Here is a 22,950-nt window from a genome sequence, read left to right on the forward strand (position 1 = left end):
CATTTTACTGCTGTAAGCTGTACCTAACCCCTTAATTTACTACAAATTTCATACGATGATCTTTGGAACAAACCCCAGTCTCTTCTGGTGCCGTAATATCAAATAATGGAAATACTACTGGGCCTGTTGCGATTAGAGTGAGAAGGGCATTCGTATATTGGTGCAGTAATACATATCAAAGTCCCTATTATTGTGCGGCACATGCAGGAATAAAGGCGAACGATAATGGATATCTGGTCCAACGATATTGACAGTCAATAGCGGTATAATGATTCAAATGAATATTGGGCCAATATTTAAAATACAACTCACGCAACTTGGACTGACAATGTATCATCAATTTCGTACATAGAGTGCATTATCTAGCATCAAGTCATTTGTACGTGTAATAGCGTTACGCAGCAAATCGATTAATATCCGGCGTTGAGGATGACGTGCTTTAACCTGCACAGACAACTTTTTGTTAGACTTTCGTAGTCAAGGCAACACACATCCAAGTCACTCAGCCGTCTATTATGATTAAACGCCGGCTAATGACTTACCGGGCTGCACTATAATTATAGGAATAAATTAACCGTTTATTGTAGTTTATACGCGTTGTGGTGTACATGGCAGTTAGAACGTACCCGTCTCCTAGAAATAGTCTTACAGTGCGAAATATCGCTTCTAACAGCCTTCTGCAAAGCCATGCTGCTGAGCAGTACTAATAAGATCAGTGTGAAAATTTTACGTTTCGACGTAGTCGCCGTCGATACTCCTTCAATCTACTTTGCGTATTCAAAAGATTTTTGTGAAATGCTAGGTAGCGAAAGATGTGGCTATTCGGTACAGAAAATATAATTTTTTTTTTTAAATACGACATCGTTTCAGAAACAATAGTACATTACGCAACGAGCCTATAATGATAATAATTAAAACGCGAGTATGGTTGTTTATGAAACGAGCGCAAGCGAATTTCATAATTTTCATACGAGCGTCTTAATTACCATTATAGGCAAGTTTCATACGACTTTTTATGTTCGACCATATTTCTAACTTGAAATTATTCAGAAGTGTTCATTTTATTTGTATCTGACAGAAGATCGGAAGTGACCTCGTAAATTGTGAGATGTGCGCAGACGCGAAAGTATTGATTTTTTCCTAGGAACAACAATGTCACTGACCTTGATACAATCTAGAGAATAACATGAACTAATTTTGATATAACCTGGAAATTGATTTAGAATTGAAAAACGAGATGACAAATTGAATTTATTTCAATATTATTTACAATTAACGCTAATTATTATAGTAACAGAACATAACCTTCTGCGACGGTATTGGATTTCCAGCCTCCGTGACGTTTCCCTCGTTGTCTTTCGATTGCATATCCGAGAATAATCGAAAACCTGAACTTCAATGAATAGGTGTACTTTAATGGCATGCATTAAAGGACTGCTACCAGGTGTATAATTACTACATTTCGGCATGGTCGAACATAAAATATTTTAAAGTGTAATTTGAAAACCAATGATATTATGATGTGATTTCTATTACACGGGGTTGCTATTACTTAATTAGAATTGTAAAAACATCAGAACATTAAAACATCATTAAAGTAAATACTCTGTTACTGTTAGAAAATATCCTTCCCCACCAGTTCCATTACATCAACATTTCTACTCGACCATACTATAATGCCATCGGCGTAGCTCAGTCAGCTAGGGTACTTCCCTGTCGATCCCGAGTTGCGTTGGGGCGCGGGTTCGATTCACGCTTGGGCTGATTACTTGGTTGGGTTTTTTCCGAGGTTTTCCCCAACCATAAGTTTCATTTTTGGTGATACCGATAAGCTTATATTATTTAACTATAGCAATTTTATTTTCCACCTTTGCTTATCTTAATGTTATTAGTTTACATTAACGTTTTCGATACTCTTATTGTATCATCTTCAGATGTTAGGATGTTATGTCAACATATGTGATGAAAACCTAGCCTCATATTGTATTGTGGGTTATTCAAATGCATAGAACCTATCGTGATTTCCTAGTTTAGCTAAAGTTGATCATTGCTATGAATTAACCTAATTCAGTGTCTATAGTTACTTGTTAGGACCCTGTTAAAAATCACTATGAAGGCCCGTGTAGGACAGTGTAAAATTATATGAGAACAATAATATAACATATGAATTTAAAACAAGTGAAGTATACACTATAAAACACTATAAACACTATAAAACACTTTGAACACTTATATGATTGGGTCCACATCTGTGGAGTAACGGTCAGCGCGTCTGCCCGCGAAACCAGGTGGCTCGGGTTCGATTCCCGGTTGGGGCAAGTTACCTGGTTGAGGTTTTTTCCGGGGGTTTCCCTCAACCCAATCCGAGCAAATGCTGGGTAACTTTCGGTGCTGGACCCGGACTAACTTCACCGGCATTATCACCTTCATCTCATTCAGACGCTAAATAACTTAAGCTGTTGATAAAGCGTCGTAAAAAAATAACCCTACTATATGGTTGGCCGTGTTAGCCTGTTGTGTCGTTGAATTGGGCTGCTTCTGCTGATCTTAGTTAAAATCACTGTCTTAATAACACACTTTTTTGTTCACTGATTTATCTATAGTTTTGGTACTATGTATTATTGGAGTTTTTTAAAATTATGTTGTTCATACTGACTACTGTGAAAATCATTGATACACTTACTATGTGTCGGTACTATTTAACAGAATCCTAACAAGTAACTATAGACACTGAATTAGGTTAATTCATAGCAATGATCAACTTTAGCTAAACTAGGAAATAATGATAGGTTCTATGCATTTGAATAACCCACAACACAATATGAGGCTAGGTTTTCATCACATATGTTGACATTCATTCATTCATTCATTCATTCATTTATTTTTTTCCATAGATCTTACATGAGCAATGAAGCTTTAAGATGTGGAACAAGTCAACATTTTACAATATTACAATTACAATTTTTACAAATTTTTATAGTTTTACAATTTAGTAATTTTCTACAATTATTACAATTTTGTGCATTTTTTTTTTTTTTTTTTTGGCGAGATGTAGTGAGATGAGATGAGGTCCGAGGATTCGCCAAAATATTACCCGGAATTTGCCTTTTGGTGGGGGAAACCTCGGAAAAACCCAACCAGGTAATCAAATCAAAGGGGGGTAATCAAATCAAAGGGGTTGATGCCAAGGACTCGCCATAGATTCGCCATAGACCATCCGGCTTTAGTCCCACGGCTGGGGAAAACCTCGGAAGAAACCAAAGACCAAAGGGGGATCCAACCCAAGCCCGAACGCAGCTCCGGATCAGCAGCCCAGCGAGTCTGCCGACTGAGCTACATCGATGGCTCTACTAAAAGTATACAATACATAGCCAATCAGATTAGTAAATTTACAAACGCAAACGATCATTCATAAGTTGAGCTATATGTATAATACAAAACAAGTTAATTAAATTTAAGGCATAAACAATTCAACCAGTTGTGATTTACAGAAATTGATAATACATATCATGCAAACTACTTCAAATTAGAAACACAAACAATTTATCAGTAGAGCTATATAGATTACTATTCAATTTAAAGCATATACAATTCATCGGCCAAAACTATACAAATATATACAATACAAAGTAGCATATTTTCATTAAGCTATACAAATTTGTGCAATTAATATCAAGTAGATTAATTCAATTTACAATCATAAACAATTCATCAGTTGAGCTATACATAACATCCTAACATCTGAAGATGATACAATAAGAGTATCGAAAACGTTAATGTAAACTAATAACATTAAGATAAGCAAAGGTGGAAAATAAAATTGCTATAGCCCAACCATAAGTAAAAATTTCAGGTAATCTGTGGCGAATCCTCGGCCTCATCTCGCCAAATATCATCTCGCTATCACCAATCCCATCGAATATATACTATAAAGAGTTATTAGCAATATTCCATACTTAATTAACACACTGTATGGCATGCAGCAATGATGTATTTAGTTGTCTTGTTAGCTGCCGAGCAACACAAGTTCCTAGTGGCGAAAGGTTTACACTTAATTGAATTTTCTCATAGAACTTACTTGTAGCATTAAGCAGATAAGTATACAGATAATTAACATTCAGATCTTCATTAACGTGATGGTTTCTGCCATCTGCTGGCAGATTTTCGAACTATGTACAAAGCAACAACCGATGTCTTCTTGAATAATATTAATTTGTTAATTGCATTTCAGTTCATGTATTTTTAGATAATATGCTTCATTACGAGAATTATTCCTTCTGACAAATTCCATGAACCAGATTTTAGATTTCAGAAACCGAATTTTAAGCGCTGATGAGATTGTTCTTTCGTAGTGTTTTATGTGCAACTAATGTAACTAAAATAGGTTCACATTTGTCAAATCAATTTAGGAGAGATTAACAAAAGTAGGCCTACACATTGTATACAACCAAGACTACTAAATAAGTTATACAGGGCTTTCATTTCAAAACTTCCCAGTCTAAATAACTAATTATGAGTGGCGTAGCGTCAATGTAAGCTAAAAAGCTCAGCTTCCCCAGTTAATAATAATTTCATAATAAACCTGCAGTTTATGAACAAAATTATTTATTAATTTTAATAGAGTTTATATTTACGCGTTAAATATTGTGATGCGGCAGCTCAGGATGATTTGTGATGCAGCAGTAAACAAGAAGCCTGCACACACCAGCTTCCAAGCAGACTGGTTTCTTTCACTCATTCTTCTGTTTAACCCACCCCGCAGATTTTCCATCCCTTTCTAACTAAACTACCCTGGTCGCAAGGCACGGAAGAAGCTAGCTTTTACATTGAAAGTTTCCGAGTTATCCCTTTCGTGAGCTGTGTTCAGTTGAAGGTTAGTGTGCATTGTGGCTGATATAATAAATAATGAGTGAAATAACAGTTCCTGACACCAATTTACTTGAATTTTTAGGACAATTCTATTATCAAGACTGACTTACGAACAAAAGTGGGATTTAAAAAACAAATAACCGTGTCTATTTGTTAGAGATATGTGTAAACAATGAAATCATATTTTACCATTTGAGGTCATGCCTCATTGGTGTTACTTACGAGGTTCCAACCAATCTTTGGACTGCTGACTTGACATTGACTACTAATTTATTTTAAGACTATATTTTTGTAATACGTTTTCTCATTATGTACATGAAAGACAACTTGAGTTAGCTTCCCCTGCTCAAAATTTCATGCTACGCCACTGCTAATTATTATTATTCATTTTAAACAAAAAACACGTCAATACAGATTTTGAGAGGAAGTCTGAAACCAGACTTAATTGCATTTTAGATTTCACCCCCCACTCCCCAGCCACCCCCACTTTGAAATTTCAAATGGCATCCCTATATTTTTAAACTTAAATATGAAAGAGCATTCAATTGTTTATACACATCATTCGTTTTCGCATCTTTTGTTTCCTATCGTTGCCTGGCAACCTGTATTTTTGTTATTATCGGTTGATTGTAGGATAAAAACACAGCTTATTTTGTGTAATTTCCTAAATTTAATTAATAAGGATGATTTATGTTCTCTCTTGAAGGGTATATACCATTTTAAAATAATAATAATTTAATACACAAACACAACTATTACATGAAATATTCAATACCTTTTTGTGGCTTTATTCTCTTCAGCTCTAATCAACAATAATAACAATCCAGGTTGCCAGAGAAAACAAAAGATGCGAAAACAAATGAGATGTATAAACAATTATTGAATGCTCTTTCATATTTAAATATAAAAATATAGGGGTGCCATTTGAAATTTCAAAGTGGGGGTGGGGGTGAAATCTAAAATGCAATTAAGTCTGGTTTCAGACATCCCCCTCAATATCTAAATTCACGTGTTTTTTGTTTAAATTGAATTCAATTTAAATAATTAGTTATTTAGACTGGGAAGTTTTGAAATAAAATCCCTATTATATCCCACGAAATCGTTAAATAGAATTAGCTCAAAACACAGGTGTATCGAAGACATCAGAATGGAAGGCGATGAAATCATTAGTACATAAATATAAAAGAAAAGGGTCATGTGCTTCGGGTTCAATTCTGCTTTTCGAGAGATGTTCACGATGGTCATATTATTACTATTTATGCACTTGTATTAATTATTGTAGATCTGGCTGAATGTAAGAGAAGGCCTTAAGGCCTTAACTGTGCCAGGTAAAATAAAATATTTTTATTATTATTATTATTATTATTATTATTATTATTATTATTATTGCTATTATTATTATTACTATTATTACTAGGCCTATTATTATTAATATTACTATTATTATTTTCTCGTTGCCAAACTTTCAAAACGGCCCCTAGGTTCACTCAGCCTCCTGTAAAATTGAGTACCGGGTCTTTCCCGGGGGTAAAAGGCGGTCAGAGCGTGGTGCCGACCACACCACCTCATTCTAGTGCCGAGGTCATGGAAAGCATGGGGCTCTACCTCCATGCCCCCCCCAAATGCCTTCATGGCATGTGACGGGGATACCTTTACCTTTATCTTTTATCATTATTATTATTATTATTATTATTATTATTATTATTATTATTATTTTTATGTGGTGAAAATGAACTGTTACATAAAAAAAAGTTTCTTTGCGATGCACATCAATGAAGATCTTGAAAACATAACGTTTTATGAAATCAACACGGAACCTTGCTTACGCGACGAATTTTCTGCTTGTATCACCTGTGTAACCCGATAACTCGGACTACCGAACCTTCTTCACAAGCTTATTCACGCGAAACGACAGAGACCTCAGCTCTTTGAAAAATGTTTCTCGCAGCAATTTCGCTACGTGAGGTAATCATTTTCCACGAATGCTGATAGCAGTACTTTTACAAACACATGGTCCATGACAAGCTATTTCTCACGTCTATTTTCTCATTCATGAATTAGCTTCAATCTCAATTAATACAAGTGCAATAACGGCTGTGAAATTAAAAATTATATTCTCAATATACAGTTAACACATTCGTCACGATGGCTCAATACTGAATTTTTAAGCTAAGGGGGGCGGGTTCAGTGTTGTCAACCTATTTATACTAAAAATCCCTAAAATATCTCCTATTTTCTCCCTCAAAATACCACGATTATTCGTAAGTCCGTGAAACATTAAAAAAATTCATAACTACTAAACTACATAATGGATAACAAATTATTTTACACTAAAATAAAGAGAAGCTCTCGAAGTTTTGTTTCATACCTCACAGATGCACAATGTGTCCACCTTTGCTAATATGGCGTTTACAGAGGTCTGCATCGGACGTTTTCGCTCGAGCGCTAAGTAGTTCATAGCATAATCCGATAGGTAGCGCACATGCATGATGGGTAAAATTGTCATGAGCGATAAATCCTGGAACGGTATAAGCCGAGCGTTAGACATTCGTTCTTGTTACAGTGATGAACTGTGTAGTAACATCATAGATGTTCATCATTTCAAAACTTTGCAGTGTTTAACTAACCTCTCCATAGTACAACTACTACAAAATTTCCTTTAAAATGTAATATAAATGTTGTAGGTAAATGTCCCCCCCCCCCACACACAGGAGTGATTTTGTTTTTGCCTCATCTGATAGATGTTATTGGATGTAAATGTAATTATTATAAACGGAGAACACAATCACGATAATGCAAGAAATGTATCAAGTTTTCTAGTAGTAATAATAATCTCTAATAATTAGTGTATCAATCTTTTTCGTCTGTAACAGTTGTGCAGGATGACTATTCGTTTTATTATATTTTCTGTGACGTTATCTCTGTACTAATATTGTTATTAATCTACTGCTATATCAATAATATTTTGTAAAACGTTTCTACATTGTCGCAGTATATAGGCGGAACACTATGTATGGACCCATCATATTATACATGTGGTAAATCAAATATTGAATAATTATTTATTAATTAGCAATAATAACTGTATATCGAAGTTTTTCATACTATTTTATTTATAACTTCATGTTACTGTTTTGGTACGTTCCATTAAACGTTTGTCATAAACGCTGAAAATAAAGCCTTATTTTTACCATGTGAGCAAAACCTGTGTATCTTATCTGTCGCCTTCCATACAAGATAAGACATGTCGGTGAGATGACCTTGTACTGTGCTTCTATTTATTACGAGCGTATCACGACCGATCTTATTCACTCGAGAGTGCGACATTCGACCGAGTTCAAGCGAGCGATTTAACTCCAATGCAGCACTCTGAGTCGGCATACATCCATGTGGTAATCCACGCTCCAGCATATCACGGTTAACCAGAACCACGGCAGCTGTAATCCGGTGGCGAAGTTCCTGGAGATCAGCGTAGTCATATAGACAATATCCTTCACAAATGCCCACAAGAAAAAAATCACATGGAGTTAAACCGGTGACCGTGGTGGCCACTTCATTAACGCATCATCTTCTCGTCCTGTGCGTCCGATCCATCTCTGTTGAAAATTTTGATGGAGATACTCTCGCACGTTGTTGTGATAGCGACATGGACATTCATCTTGCTGAAAGATGCAATCATTACTGCCTTCATTAAGCTGAGGTATCAGTCTATTTTGTAACATGTTCAAGTAAATCATCCCAGTGACGGTGGGTTCTATAAAGAAAAATGGTCCATACAACTTCTCTTTCGAAGTCGCACAGAAGACATTCACCTAAGGTCGCACATGCTTTAGAACTGCGCGGGGATTTTCAGTCCCTCATATGAGCACCTTATAATTACCGATTAAGTTTTCCGGAGAGGTAAAAAGTTGCTTCGTCGCTAAAGATGAGAAAGTCAGCGAAACCGTTTACTTCAAATATTTGACGAGGTCCTTGTATATTCCAATACACAAAACGATTACTTACGTTTAGTAAATCGTCGCTTAAGAACCAATACCGCGTAACTGACATTTTTGGTCAAAACTGTTTTTTTGCACAGATGGTATCTCCACTGTCATCTGCATGCATTGACAAGCGCGGGAATTTGATTGCATGAATGGCCTGCGTGCGAAGGAGGGGGGTACAATACCGCGTATCTGAAGTCACGAGAAGTCTGTAGGAAATACCGCGTATCTGACAACAGATAGGCTGTTATGTCTACTCCCTGCGCGCCCTCAGTACGGAAGCTGGTTCTAGTTACTGCCTTGTAAAATTGTATCAACAGTGTGTAATATTCTGAGAAGATGAAAGAAGTGTCCAGTTTCAATTATTTAAAAGGTAAATATAATAGAATTATTTCACTAATGTCAATTGAATGTTAGTTGAGCTGAGTTCCCGCAGAATCTCCAAGTTCATTCACTGAAATAAGTACATTTAATATTTTATTATTATATAGGCCTACAGATACAAGAAAAGAAATGGACAATGAATCAGACGACAGTCAGTTTAGCGAGAACGAAATCCTATCTGTGCTATGTTCTGCATTCAAGACGGGAGAAACTTCTGTGAACATTAACAAAGGTATGGCATAAGAAGTATCACAGTTACTAAACGTTTATTTTTCTTCAGTTACGGAATCATAACAGCAAACTTAATTTAAGTACTTAATATAAATAATAATGAATGGGGCCGCTAAAATAATTTGCGCTACATTTAGTGGTGCTGAGCTTGGTTCCTTCCATTTCCTCCGGTAGGAGGAAGATCTAAATTGATGATAATATTTACTACACATGTTTTTAAGCCGTTTATATCATATTTATAAACACTAGTAATCTCATCTTATTCGTAGGTGTACTGCCTGATAATTCAAATGCAAAAGAAAACCGTCCTTCTGGAAATGGGCTGCTGCAGATCAGGGATTATCCGTCCAGTGTTACCGGTAATGTTATGATCGTATTATGCAGTCTGGTATGATTTAAAGCAACGCTATTAAAATAATACAGCTAGAAATAGGATAGGACAGAAACTGAAGACAATACCATGTCAATGAAGGATCTACACCAAATTTCGGAAGCGTCTTCATATGTAGACGACCCCGAAGAATTTGTGAGTGCTACTTATTCTACATCTTTACATTCGTCAGAAAAAGGTAAAGAGAAGAATCTACAAGCGTTTCATGGAAATTTTACAGAAAAGAAAAAGAAGTTCAAAGTCACAAAAGGGTAAGTGGAAGAAAATGAAAAATAGAAAACTTAGAATGGAAGAGGAAGCTTATCTTAGCTACAAGAGATCGAAAGATGGCAAAGTAACTCATGAAACGGAGAGAGATGCAAGGAATTTGGGGCCAGAGTGTAGTTATATAATGTGCCAAAATTCGAAAGTAAAGGGCTGTAATTTAATTTCTAATGAGAGAAGACATCTTTCAGGCATTCTGGAAATCTATGACTTGGGAACAGAGGACCGTTTACGTATCAAATCTACGAAAAGACCTGACAGTACAAATTCTGAATCGAGAAGAAAGAGAACATTTGTCTACAACCTAAAAGTTGATGAGAAAAAAAATCAGGTTTGCAAAAAGATGTTTCTGTGTACATTGGGAATTAAAGAATGAACTGTGCAATATTGGTTAGCTAATAGTACTGATGGCGTCCCTTCAGTAAAAAAAAAGTCATGTTCTTGTGCAAAAGCACAGAAAAAAAAGAGCATTAGTAGCCTGCCTAAATTACCGTCACATTATTGTATATAGAACCGATTGTGCCATAGTTTTTATGATAGTATTCCACACTAGGTTTACTCAAGGATTAGTTTTTGTGATTTCAGCATAGGCCTATAATTATTTCTTTATTGTGTTTAACGACGATTGTGCCTGAAAAATTATCATCATCATTATTATATTTTTATATGATTTTCTTTTCATTATTCGCAAGTCAGTCAAGTCCATTGTCAATAATAATAATAATAATAATAATAATAATAATAATAATAATAATAATAATAATAATATTATTATTATTATTATTATTATTATTAATTATTTTGTTATAAAATTATATTTGTCAGCAACGTTTTAGCAACAATTCTACTTATCTATTCATATACGTAGTGTGAAAATAAAGTACTTGGTATCAGATTGTCATTATTATTATTATTATTATTATTATTATTATTATTATTATTATTATTATTATTATTATAACAATAAACATTGAACTGTGTCTTCTTTTTCCTTTCCCATAGTTTCAGCATTTGATTGACTAAGAATGCAGCAATCATTGTCTGGAACGTAATCTAGTGCTGATTCAAGCTACAGCCTACCGATCTTGACCTCAAGTCAGATGGTAGGACAACAATTCAGATAACACATTGACATATACAAGAGCACGAATAATATTTCCAGAAGGCAGTTTTCACGCAAAGAAAACGCTTGTCAGCATGTGTCCTGAAGCTGCTAAAGTTGCCTCACAATACCGAGTAACTAACAAAATGTAGTCAACGGCAGAGTTCCAATACCGCGTAAGTGACATGGCCAAATGTCTACGGCCATGATTATCCATTTTCACTTAGTTACAAATTAGTTATGCTATTTCATAGCCATACATCACTTTTCAAGACTATTGCGTTATTTTTATGGTTTTTATTCGGTTTTTTCCTTCTCCTGTAAAATTTACATTTTGTCAGTTACGCGGTATTGGTTCTTAAGCGACGAAATGCCATTTTTCCACTATGACTACTGCCACCTAGCGATAAATCTTTGCAACTAAGCATGGGCTTTTCTTATTAAAAAACTTGGAGAGTTTCTCTCTAACGGCATGTCAATTACCATGATCTGTTGCATACTTTATTTATTATTAAACTTTAAAATGTTTCACGGACTTATGAATAGCTCTGTATAATTTTAGCTTAAGATTGGATAGTAATCTTTATTAACAGAACTTAAGTTAACACATATAATACATATTGTAGATTTATTAATTTGTCCTACAGAATGTTATCTGTAATATTGACACTTAATATTTGAGGAGAAAAATTCGCTCCGGCGCCGGGGATCGAACCCGGGTCCTTGGTTCTACTACCAAGCGCTCTGACCACTGAGTTACGCCGAATTCAATCCACAAATATTATGTGTCAATATTACAGATAACATTCTGTAGGACAAATTAATAAATCTACAATATTCTCATAACTAGCAGTGCATAATAACTGCGGATTCCCGGCCAACAAATCACTCAGCTGAGTGCGCTCCTAGTATAATGGCAGTTGACATTGAAAAGACGTCAACATATATGCCTAACTTGGATTCAGGCCACAAAGGGAAACATTGAAGGAGGAGAGTTCGATCCGGTGCTGTGGATTCGGCGTAGCTCAGTGGTCAGAGCGCTTGGTACTCAGAACCAAGGACCCGGGTTCGATCCCCGGCACCGGAGCGAATTTTTCTCCTCAAATATTAAGTGACATATAATACAGTTAAACGGACAATATAAGTAGTTAATATACTATTTTTTGCACTCACTAGCCCCCATAAAGTACTACCAACCAAAGGGATCTTGCGAGTTTTTTTTATTTCATATTCCTAACTTCCCTTCCCTCATTATAAACTTTCGGAATGATGAAATATTAATACCTTCATATGGAAGTTGATTTGCTTCAGTTTTAAAGGGAAGTGTACAGTAATTTAATTGGCAGTAGATTCCCACCAGGTCTACTTATGCATTCAAATCTACCCTTTTCTTACTTAATCTCAAATATATTATTTTCTTAAGCCACAAATCACAAAATCACTTCACTGCAACCTCAATTCGCTTCGCTTGAATGTCTGAGTCGTAATGAACTCAACTCAGCCAATACAGTTTCCCTTAAGGAAGTTCAATAGAGAAAAGGGGAAGGCCCCACTTACAAATACACTCATACAACTGACTTATCCAATCACCCTCCTACAAGAAAAAGCTGCAAGTAAAGGAACAGGAGAAGAACCGTCACATAATCTCTAGTGACACTTTTTCTGCTCCTAATGCAAAAAGGAATATGGTAAAGATTAGAAGTCAACATTTTTATTCTAGTTAGAAAATAAAATTCTAAGAAAATAATATTTAACTAAAATTGTAAATATATAAAATTTAAAATAGAAGATAATATGAAAGAAAAGATTTAGTTTTAAAGGGGAAATCAAGATATCCCTAGAAACAATGAACTTAAATTCCCTACTGATGTGGTTCAAATCCCGTTCCTCTCTGAATTTATAATTTGTGTTGAGTAAGCCCCAGGCAACACAGGATTTTCTTTCCGGGTACTTGATTCCCCTGCGATAGTCTCTGACGAACTAAATGTTCTATAGAATTTTCGACACTAGCGACATCCATGATCCTGCTCATACAGTCAGGGTGAATAATGGCAAGTTAAGGTCCCTGCCATTGAAAAAAAAAAAAAAACAAAAAACATACGGTTTACATTATTTCTCATTTCTGCTAGCGATGATAGTTGATACAAATGCAGCGACATCATCTTTATCAACTTTCTTGATCACGGGACATGAACCAATAACCATCAGGACAGGCAATATTACACAGCTTATATCAGACACTGAGACTGTCTCTTGCAATTAGATGATAAGTTATAAGCCCATGAACGGGTTTGTTGGATTTTCAGTTCACTCAATTTACGAAAATGCCATGTGTGTCATGAGTACAACGCTTCAACTTTATCAAGAACACTTTTCATAACATCGGGTTCCTACGCATTCAGCATTTGTTGCTGCTGCCCAAATATTAATACTAAAATAAAATTTGTAACATGATCAGTGGCTATTCTTCGTCTTACAAACGTTAATTTTCCATTTTATTACAATTAAAATTTAGAAAACAATACATTTTAGGTGAATTTTTCAAACCACCTGCATCAGCCCGTCAGCTTAATCAATTGCACGACACTTTTTTCAATCAAATATTCCCACTCCTTTCTTCCCGAATTGTAAACTCCCAAACATGCACAACTCCCAATTCATGCTTTCTCAATCCATTTTCTCCTCTCTCTCCGGTTCCGAAACCTAATTTCCAATAATATATTGTAATATTTTCCTTCAACATGATACTGTTTAAGTGTATGTAGGTTTCCGCAGTAACACTTGTGTATGTTTTCTGTTGCCGGAAAATTTGTTGTAGTTTCTTCTCATTGACATAATTCCAAATTTGTTGTAGTTTTTTCTCACTGACATAATTCCAAATTCGTTATAGTTTCTTCTCATTTACATAATTCCAAATTCGTTGTAGGTTCTGCTCACTGACATAATTCCAAATTCGTTGTAGTTTCTTCTCATTGACATAATTCCAAATTCGTTATAATTTCTTCTCATTGACATAATTCCAAATTCGTTGTAGTTTCTTCTCATTGACATAATTCCAAATTCGTTATAATTTCTTCTCACTGACATAATTCCAAATTCGTCGTAGGTTCTGCTCATTGACATAATTCCAAATTCGTTGTAGTTTCTGCTCATTGACATAATTCCAAATTCGTCGTAGTTTCTTCTCATTGACATAATTCCAAATTCGTTGTAATTTATTCTCATTGACATAATTCTAAATTCGTCGTAGTTTCTTCTCATTGACATAATTCCAAATTCGTTATAGTTTCTTCTCATTGACATAATTCCAAATTCGTTGTAGTTTCTTCTCATTGATATAATTCCAAATTCGTTGTAGTTTCTTCCCATTGACATAATTCCAAATTCGTTGTACATTTTCATAATTCCAATTAATTGCAATTTCTTCTCATTGACATAATTCCAAATTCGTTGTAGTTTCTTCTTAGTGACATAACGACGGAATTAATACTTTCAGCAGGAGACGGTTACTTCTTATCGAGAAACATATGTATTATAAACAATCGGAAGTAATGAAAAAACACAATAGAACTATACAAGGAAGAATGAATGTCGTGCTAGAACCATAACAAAAGCGAACAGCGAAAATATTATCGTATTAAAAGGAACACAACTGTTACATCAGCATGCTCCAGAGAATGAAGATGTCTGGACTAGTAAAGTACTTGTATCCAGATACCAAAAATTCAAGAACAATAATGATTAACATTCTTGATATCAATAGGCTAAAACTTGTCTTTCTCAATCTCACTCGCTTTGTAGTTGGGAGATTAATAAATTGGGAAACATGTACTTTACGAAATATGTCTTTGGGAAAATTTTATTTTGGGAAAGTTGTTATTGGAAACATTTTCCTCGAGAAAAATGGATTGGGAAAAGTGCCTGCAAACGGCTTATGTCATATACATCCTGTAGGTATCCAGTTTTCATTGAATTTCAAACCAACATTTTGACTTTAATTAAATTTCAAAAACAAATAAAAAAGAAACTGAATAGAGAGTGGAAGAAATTCTTTGAAAGAGATATTGTGCAAGAGGCCAGGAGTGTCCCTTGAGGCGTACTGAATGAAGCGCCGAGATGAATGGTCCAACATCAGAAAGACCGACTACATTTCGAAAGCAAAAATATCCTTAACACACTTCTCTTATAATAGAATGTTAATTAAACGAGTTGCTCTCCTCTGCCAGCAAACTTGAAATTCAGCAGGCTGTGAGAAGTAGCGAGGGGCATATGAACTGCATAAATAAAAATAGACAAAAACATACGGCATATGTAGAATTATTCTCTGAAGTCGCGAAAAGTTTTGAATCTTCTCTAACTTTTATGATGAAAGCTGGATAGAGCAGAGAAAAATTCTCTCCGGCACCGAGACTCGAACCCGGGTTTTCAGCTCTATGTGCTGACGCTTTATCCACTAAGCCACACCGGATTCCAAATGAAATTATCAGAAAACTATCAGTACTTATGGTGTTATTGCTGATAATGCACCGTCAGTATCGAAATAATTACTACGTCAACAAACATTCGAATCAGAAAACTATCAGCACTTTTGGTGTTAATGTTGATAATTGACCTCCAGTCTCGAAATAATTATCATGACAAGAAACATTCTTTAAGCTCAATTAATTATCACTAAACTATCAGGACTTGTGCTGTTATTGTTGATAACGTACCTTCAGTCTCGAAATAATTATCATGGCGAAAAACATTCCTTAAGCTCAATAAAATTATCGGAAAACTATCAGCACTTTGGTGTTACTGTTGTTAATGCACCTTCGGTCTCAAATAGTTATCATGACAAGAAACGTCGCTTCTGTATTTTTCTTCTCTATTTACTCTATACTTACACGGGCTACTTTTATCTGCGCCATTCTGTATATCGTCAACAATACTAGTTAATCACTTTCCAGCATTTGTACTATACAGAGTGTTTCCGAGATGGTGTTACAAACTTTCAGGGATGATGGCGAAGGGCACATGTATCAATTTGAGATAAGGAACCATGGTCCGGAAATGACTGAGTCGAAAGTTATAAGCAAAAATATTTGTGTGGAAATGGAATTGTAATTTGGCACCACGTGCCCTCCTTCCCTTAACCTTTGGAACAGTCGTGGAAATATGGTATGGGCCGGATATCTCCTACGTGGGTACTTGCACCGATACAATCTGTGAGCTTGTCTACTGTTCCCATTGGCTCATCCGTATTCAAAAATCAGGTCTGCATATTCCGCTCTCGTGTACTCCTCCATTTCACTAAAACTGATCGACTGGACACTGCAACTTGTACACTTACACTGCTATCTACAGACATGCATATCAGGACCGACCATGTCCGTTAAACATTATGCTATCTGCATTGCTTTAGTGTAGTTACCCGTCCCCATCCCTCAGACAGCGCACTGAATGGAATACTGTAAGTAGACACCGTAAACAACATCAGATGAATACAGTATGTGTAAGATGTACAGATAAATACACATAAATAAGGTGTACAGAGGTGCTTGTAACTCTCGACTCGGTCATTTCCGGACCAGGGTTCCTCATCTCAAATTGATACATGTGCCCTTCGCCATCATCCCTGAAAGTTTGTAACACCACCTCGGAAACACCCTGCATAATTCGATAATGAAAGGTTTATTTTTCAATGAGTTGGAGATTATTCTTTAATTTACTTTATACTTCCTATCGAAGTAAGAAATACTCGTAATAATTGTACCACCAACAAACCCAATGCTTAAAAATAGACCACAGCCTGCCTTTTACAAATAAATTTTATTTTTCTTTGCATCGAGTCTGATGTGCTTCGTCAGGACGACTTTGATGGCATCATCAATGCTTTCTCTGTGAAGAACGTTCGAAGAAAATCTTTGTAATTCACAAGTAAGATGCATGTATTTTGATTCCAGTAATTTATTGTTTTCTGAATTGTAACGTTCCATTTAAAACTAATTTAAACTAAACACGATCCGTATAATAGCTGGTGATAAACTGTTTGTAATAGTTGGCGGTGGCAAATTTTAGCACTGCCTAGGGGCGGCACTATACCTAAATCCGGCCCTGGGGTTATTTCACTTCTACCCTATATATTTATAAACTACTTTATGTAAATTTGTGAAAAATTTAGGCCTATTGCACACAATTATCTACTTACACAGTAAAATGTACTAGTACTTATAAATAAAGCCAACTGCCTTCATCTACTGTACTACTATATTTGAATAGTAAACACACAAGAAATGTATTCTAGAGTGTTTTATTTATAAACTACTTTATGTAAATTTGTGAAAAATTTAGGCCTATTACACATAATTATCTACTTACACAGTAAAATGTACTAGTACTTATAAATAAAGCCAACTGCCTTCATCTACTGTAGGTCTACTACTATATTTGAATAATAAATACAAAAAAGAAACACTCCATTAGAGTGGTGTTTCAATAAACAAATTCAAAATCACATTACGTTATCACTTCCGTTGGGCAACCCACGTAGAGGAAACTAGGTCACATTAGATGTTATCAGATCCCCAGTTTATGATCTGGTATACTGGCGCACGCGCAATGGAATTCCGCTCGTGCAAACAATTCGTTTCCTAGGAACAAGATTTCGTCTTGCGCCATGAGATTACAAGCAACAGATACCGCAGACGTGTGTGTCAGCGCTTCTTTAGCAGAACACGGGTCTATGGCACCTCCGCATGTCATGCGATACAAGATAAAATGAATGCTGAGGAACTGTTGTTTATGAGGTGGAAAAGATAGTAGAAAAAGATGGCAGGGAATTTATGAAATCCCTTCGATTGCGTGAAACGTCTTCATTATTGGTATGCAACTTGTAGCTTAGATAAGGATGGATCATAGGCGCTGACTTTTTAATTCAAACACGGGTCTAGGAAGCAGTGCCGGATTTAGGCCTAGGCAACCTAGGCAGTTGCCTAGGGCGGAAATTTATAGAGGACGGCATTCTCTCTTTCTTTTTCATGTTTTTTTTTTAATAGTGAAATTTGTTTTTAAAACACTTGTTGGTAAGTCTTTTCTGAAGTTTGTTCTTGAACACCTTGTGCAAGTCAGATATTGTTTAGTTATCGCATTGTCTCGGTTGCGGCGAGAGTGAAAGGGAAGTGTGAAGCATATAATTACATTACAATACCGATATAGACAGCAATGCATTGTTGAAAATCAAATTGCATGTGTGTTTATTATTTATCGCTATGAACAGTAACCACAACTCAGTTACATTTACAGCAAACAGTATATCGTCAACAATACTATTTAATCACTTTTCAGCATAACGTGCACTATACGAGTATATTATAATTTGATATGAAAGGTTTATTCTGCAAACAGTTGGATGGAGTTTATTTTTCAATTTACTTTATACTTCCTATCGAACATGCTTCGTTCTCGCCGTCAACTTTACGGAAGGCCTGTCTCAAGCTACGCTAGACATTATGTATGTACTTCACCATCTAAGTCCACCGGTGGGAGTAACGGTTAACATGTCTGACCGTGAAACAAGCGGGTTCGGGTTCAAATCCTGGTTGGGACAAGTTACCTGGTTGAGGCTCTTTCAGGAGTTTTCCCTCCACCCACTAAGAGTAAATGCTGGATAACTTTTGACGCTGGACTCTGGGCTCATTTCGCTGGCATTATCACCTCCATTCCGCTCAGACGCTAGATAACCATAACAGTTGATAAAGCGTCGTAAAATAACCAATTAAAAATCATCATCTAACAGATGTTTTAAAGGGAGGCCTATTTTAACGTTGGGCTAAGCATCCGTTATGTGATTCATTCTTCATTTACCATCCTTACAAATTACAGAGGTTTTTCAGAAACCGTGGAAAGTTTCGGCGATATTGAAGCAACAGAAAAACACAATTATCACTGAAAAAATTGTTTGAATTTCAATATGACAATACGATTAAAATATGAATTAGAAACGAATAAATAAGTTAGGTACACGATTGTCGTTGGTAAGTCTGCCGCTTTCAATTTAATATCAATTTTAAGCTTATGCTGAGAATTAGAGCAGTCTAGAAAAAGTAAGGAAGTTTATAACTTATAAAACAAAGATCAAGTAATACTTACATTTTGTACGGCTTGATTTGCTTGCTTGTTAGACTTCAGTGATTTGTCAGATTTCCCTTTCTTGAATAAATTCAAACTCCGGGGTGAACTAGTCGACCCTGCAACAAAGAGAAATGTACATTTGAAAAAAGGTGTTGTAACAATATCGTTTATACCGGTATGAGCACATTTCCTTCAAAATTTGTGCTTCAGTGGCTGACGATGATAATATCTTTGAAAAATATTGGAGTGCAAGAGGTCAAATGACTTTACTGTCAAACGCCTGGCATTAGAAAACAACAACATTTCCTTCAAAAGCTTACAAATGTATAAAACTATAACTGGAAACTGAGTGTTTTAAAATGGCAGAAATTTAAAAAATTCAGATAGATTATACAGAACGGAAGTGAAATAGCCTTGCAGATTTTCTGAGCGAGTAACTCATATTATATGTAACAAAAAAACTATAATATCATATTGGCGGAAAGTTCATAGCTTTTTCAGAAAAAAAAAGTGTTCTTTTCCCCAAATGATGTGACGATCATACGTCACACGTATGTTTTCTTGGTTTTTAAAGTTTCATATCTTTCCATTTTGTACCCTCTTTTATGTTGTATTAAGTTTATATTACTCTGTTATTTTTTTTTTGTTTTCTTTTTAAATTCAATCATATTTAATATGTATTATTTTCCTGCATAGTTTATCGTTTAGTCACTCCAGATTCCACGTTCTTCCTCGTTTATTTAATATTATTATTATACCACTTTGTTATAGCTCCGCTAGATGTTACCTTCGTTACTTTTCTCTCTATCGCATGGCTGGGCACCAAGAGCTGATTCTACTCTCTCACGGGGAGTCACATGACTTCTCTTCAACCCCTTTCTTCCCCGCCGAACACCAAGCAGCGTTTATACCGCGACGGATGAATATTAAGCGTCCCCGTTTAGAGTCTGGATTCGCTCCCGGTGCCCAGCCCTGCTCTATCGCATAATGTGTATATTGCTACCTTGTTTCGAGGCTAGGCCATTGTCATTCGTTGATTTTAAAATGTAACGTCTTTCTTTCTCCTTCTTCTTGCCTGGTTGACGTGAGAGGGATGAGTGCCAGCCCAGATCACATATAGATTGCTCATTCCTGTGTTAAAATCGGTTTGCACTTTGAAGAGAACAACCGCCAGGATCACCACCCGTCCGCCGTAAAGAACACGAGATAGCAGTACAGTCACTAATGCAATTCAAATGGGAGTTATGACGTGACTCCTTATGTAACAACTAGATGGCAGCATAGTAAACCTGACAAAAGTTGTTATCGTCAAAGCCTATAACGCAGAGCAATCTGGGTAATATGATCTAGGGTGCCAGTCAGTGACGGAGCGAGTCCAAGAGTAGTTGTCATGCAGTAGACCTCGAGTGCATTGTGTTTATCAGAGCAGAGTCTACATAACGCATGCTTTCCGTGTGCATATCAGGAGAATTCGAGAAGGGAGAATCTGCTGTGCTCATCGCGAGATGCAGTGTGGTAGCAGTCAACATAATACACGCTCACTGTGTGAATATTAAACATCAAGAATATTGTGAGCGGTATACGGGTATGAGTGGCCGTTGTTGGTGTTCGCTGCTCAGACATTACTACACGAAATTATCTGGAAACATTAATTTATGGACGTGTTGTTTCGGAACGGGTATTTGTATAAGTCTGGGTTATGATTATTGAACAGATTGACTCTGGAAGTGCACTCGCTTGCGAAGTATGGATTGTAAAGAGAGTGGGTAGACTAGGTCTAATAGTACCTGAGGTGTATTAGGATGAGATTGTATGAGAAGGTTGTGAAACTACGTAGGGTTGAATGAATGTAGTTTTATGGGCAGAAGTATTGTGTATAGTAATGTTCAATTGTAATTTATTTAATTGTATGTTTTATTGTTAATTAAACTACAGTTAACGTTGAATAGTGAGTGTTTTTAGTGTAATTAGAATATGAGAACTCAAATCCCATTACAGCAAAGTTTCATGGATCTAAAGAAAACGGGTGGGTCGTACGCGTCACAATGTTTAACAACCTCTTAATAATAATAATAATAATAATAATAATAATAATAATAATAATAATAATAATAATAATAATAATAATAATTCTTTATTTATACTGGCAGAGTTAAGGCCATAGGGCCTTCTCTTACACTTAACCAGGTCACAAAGTATACAAGCAGTTAAAATTTAACAAAAAGTTAAAGAACAGAATACTAACATATTACAAAAAAATAATAATAGCATAATAAATTCAACACTAAACAACATCAAAATAATACCATAATAGAAAAAAAAGAAGTAAAATACATTGGAATATAGTAAAAGCAACTCATTTAGTACAAATGGTTAATATGGAAAACGTAAGGAAGAATATAACAAAATGGAATGTAATGAAATAGTAATAAAAAAGAAAAGAAATACGAAAATTAAATAAAATTCACAATAAAAAGACTATGATAATAAATTCATCGGCTGATAAAGAGAACAAAAAGGGAAAAGGAAGGAAATAAATATATAGCCTATGTTTTTACAAAACTATGGCAGAGAAAAAGGCTTATAACTGAAAGGAATCTGAATTGAAAAAGTGCAATTTTAATTTATTTTTGAAACTAGACAATGTCCGACAGTCTCTGACATGTTGTGGCAGAGAGTTCCAGAGATGAGCTGCAGAGACGGTGAAAGATGAAGAGTAGAAGGATGTTCTGTGTTTAGGAATGGAGAGTGTGATATGGTGTTGTGAGCGAGTATCTATTTCGTGATATGAGGACAAATGTTGAAAACGAGAAGCTAGGTAGCTAGGGTTAGAGGTTTGAAGAATATTGAAGAGTAAAGTGAGAGAGTGAATAGTTCTTCGCTCTTTGAGACGGGCCCAGGACAGCATATTTAGTGAAGGTGTGATACGGTCAGATCTATGGACGTTGCAAATAAATCGAACAGATGCATTATGAACACGCTTTAGTCTGCCTGTCAGTCTCATGTTAAGATCAGTGTAGAGAGTGTCACAGTAATCAAAATGAGGCATCAAGAGCGACTGCATCTTGAAAAGCAACGGAAGGAAATTTCGAATTCTTTTCGGTAACTATTGCGAGTAAATATTGCAGATATGCATCTAGTAAAATTCTTACAAATTTCATTAACTATGTGTAATTTGTTACGCTTTTAATTTGTCTTCACAAGGGGAAATATTAGTGGAATAGAATATTTTATGTTACATTTCAAACATATTTTTGCATCTTACAGTCTGCATTTGCAGATATAATTTTGTAGGTCACTTTTTTCACAATACTTACAGTATGTAAAGAATTACAAAAATCATTTTGTTCTGATGTGAACAGTTTCTTTGTAATAGAAGAATTGTGAAATTAGCCGACAAATACTATAGTTGAACAAAGAAGAGCAAATTAAATTGTAACGAACACATCAATACCAGATAAGAAGAAACAAGCAAGACATCCGACACCCACGGAGAAGAAGAGAAATGGAGTTGGAAAGACGCAACAAGATTGAAGCTTCAAGGAAGGAAAACAAGAACAAGAGTAGTATTTTAGTATGTTCCATAAGGTCGGTTACAATTCAGCGCACTGAGA

General features: G+C 35.5%; 1 protein-coding gene across 3 annotated transcripts in view; it reads right to left on the reverse strand.

Annotated features, from left to right (window-relative positions):
- Nucleotides 1-22,950, reverse strand: part of Pde8 (phosphodiesterase 8) — a 770,548-nt gene that overhangs the window by 287,200 nt on the left and 460,398 nt on the right. For all 3 annotated transcript variants that reach the window (XM_069816063.1, XM_069816068.1, XM_069816069.1), the window contains exon 4: nt 19,355-19,452. In XM_069816063.1, the coding sequence (XP_069672164.1) occupies nt 19,355-19,452 (98 nt within the window). The remainder of the gene's footprint in view (nt 1-19,354; nt 19,453-22,950) is intronic.

Source organism: Periplaneta americana, chromosome 17 (assembly GCF_040183065.1).
Source record: "Periplaneta americana isolate PAMFEO1 chromosome 17, P.americana_PAMFEO1_priV1, whole genome shotgun sequence".
NCBI lineage: Eukaryota > Metazoa > Arthropoda > Insecta > Blattodea > Blattidae > Periplaneta > Periplaneta americana.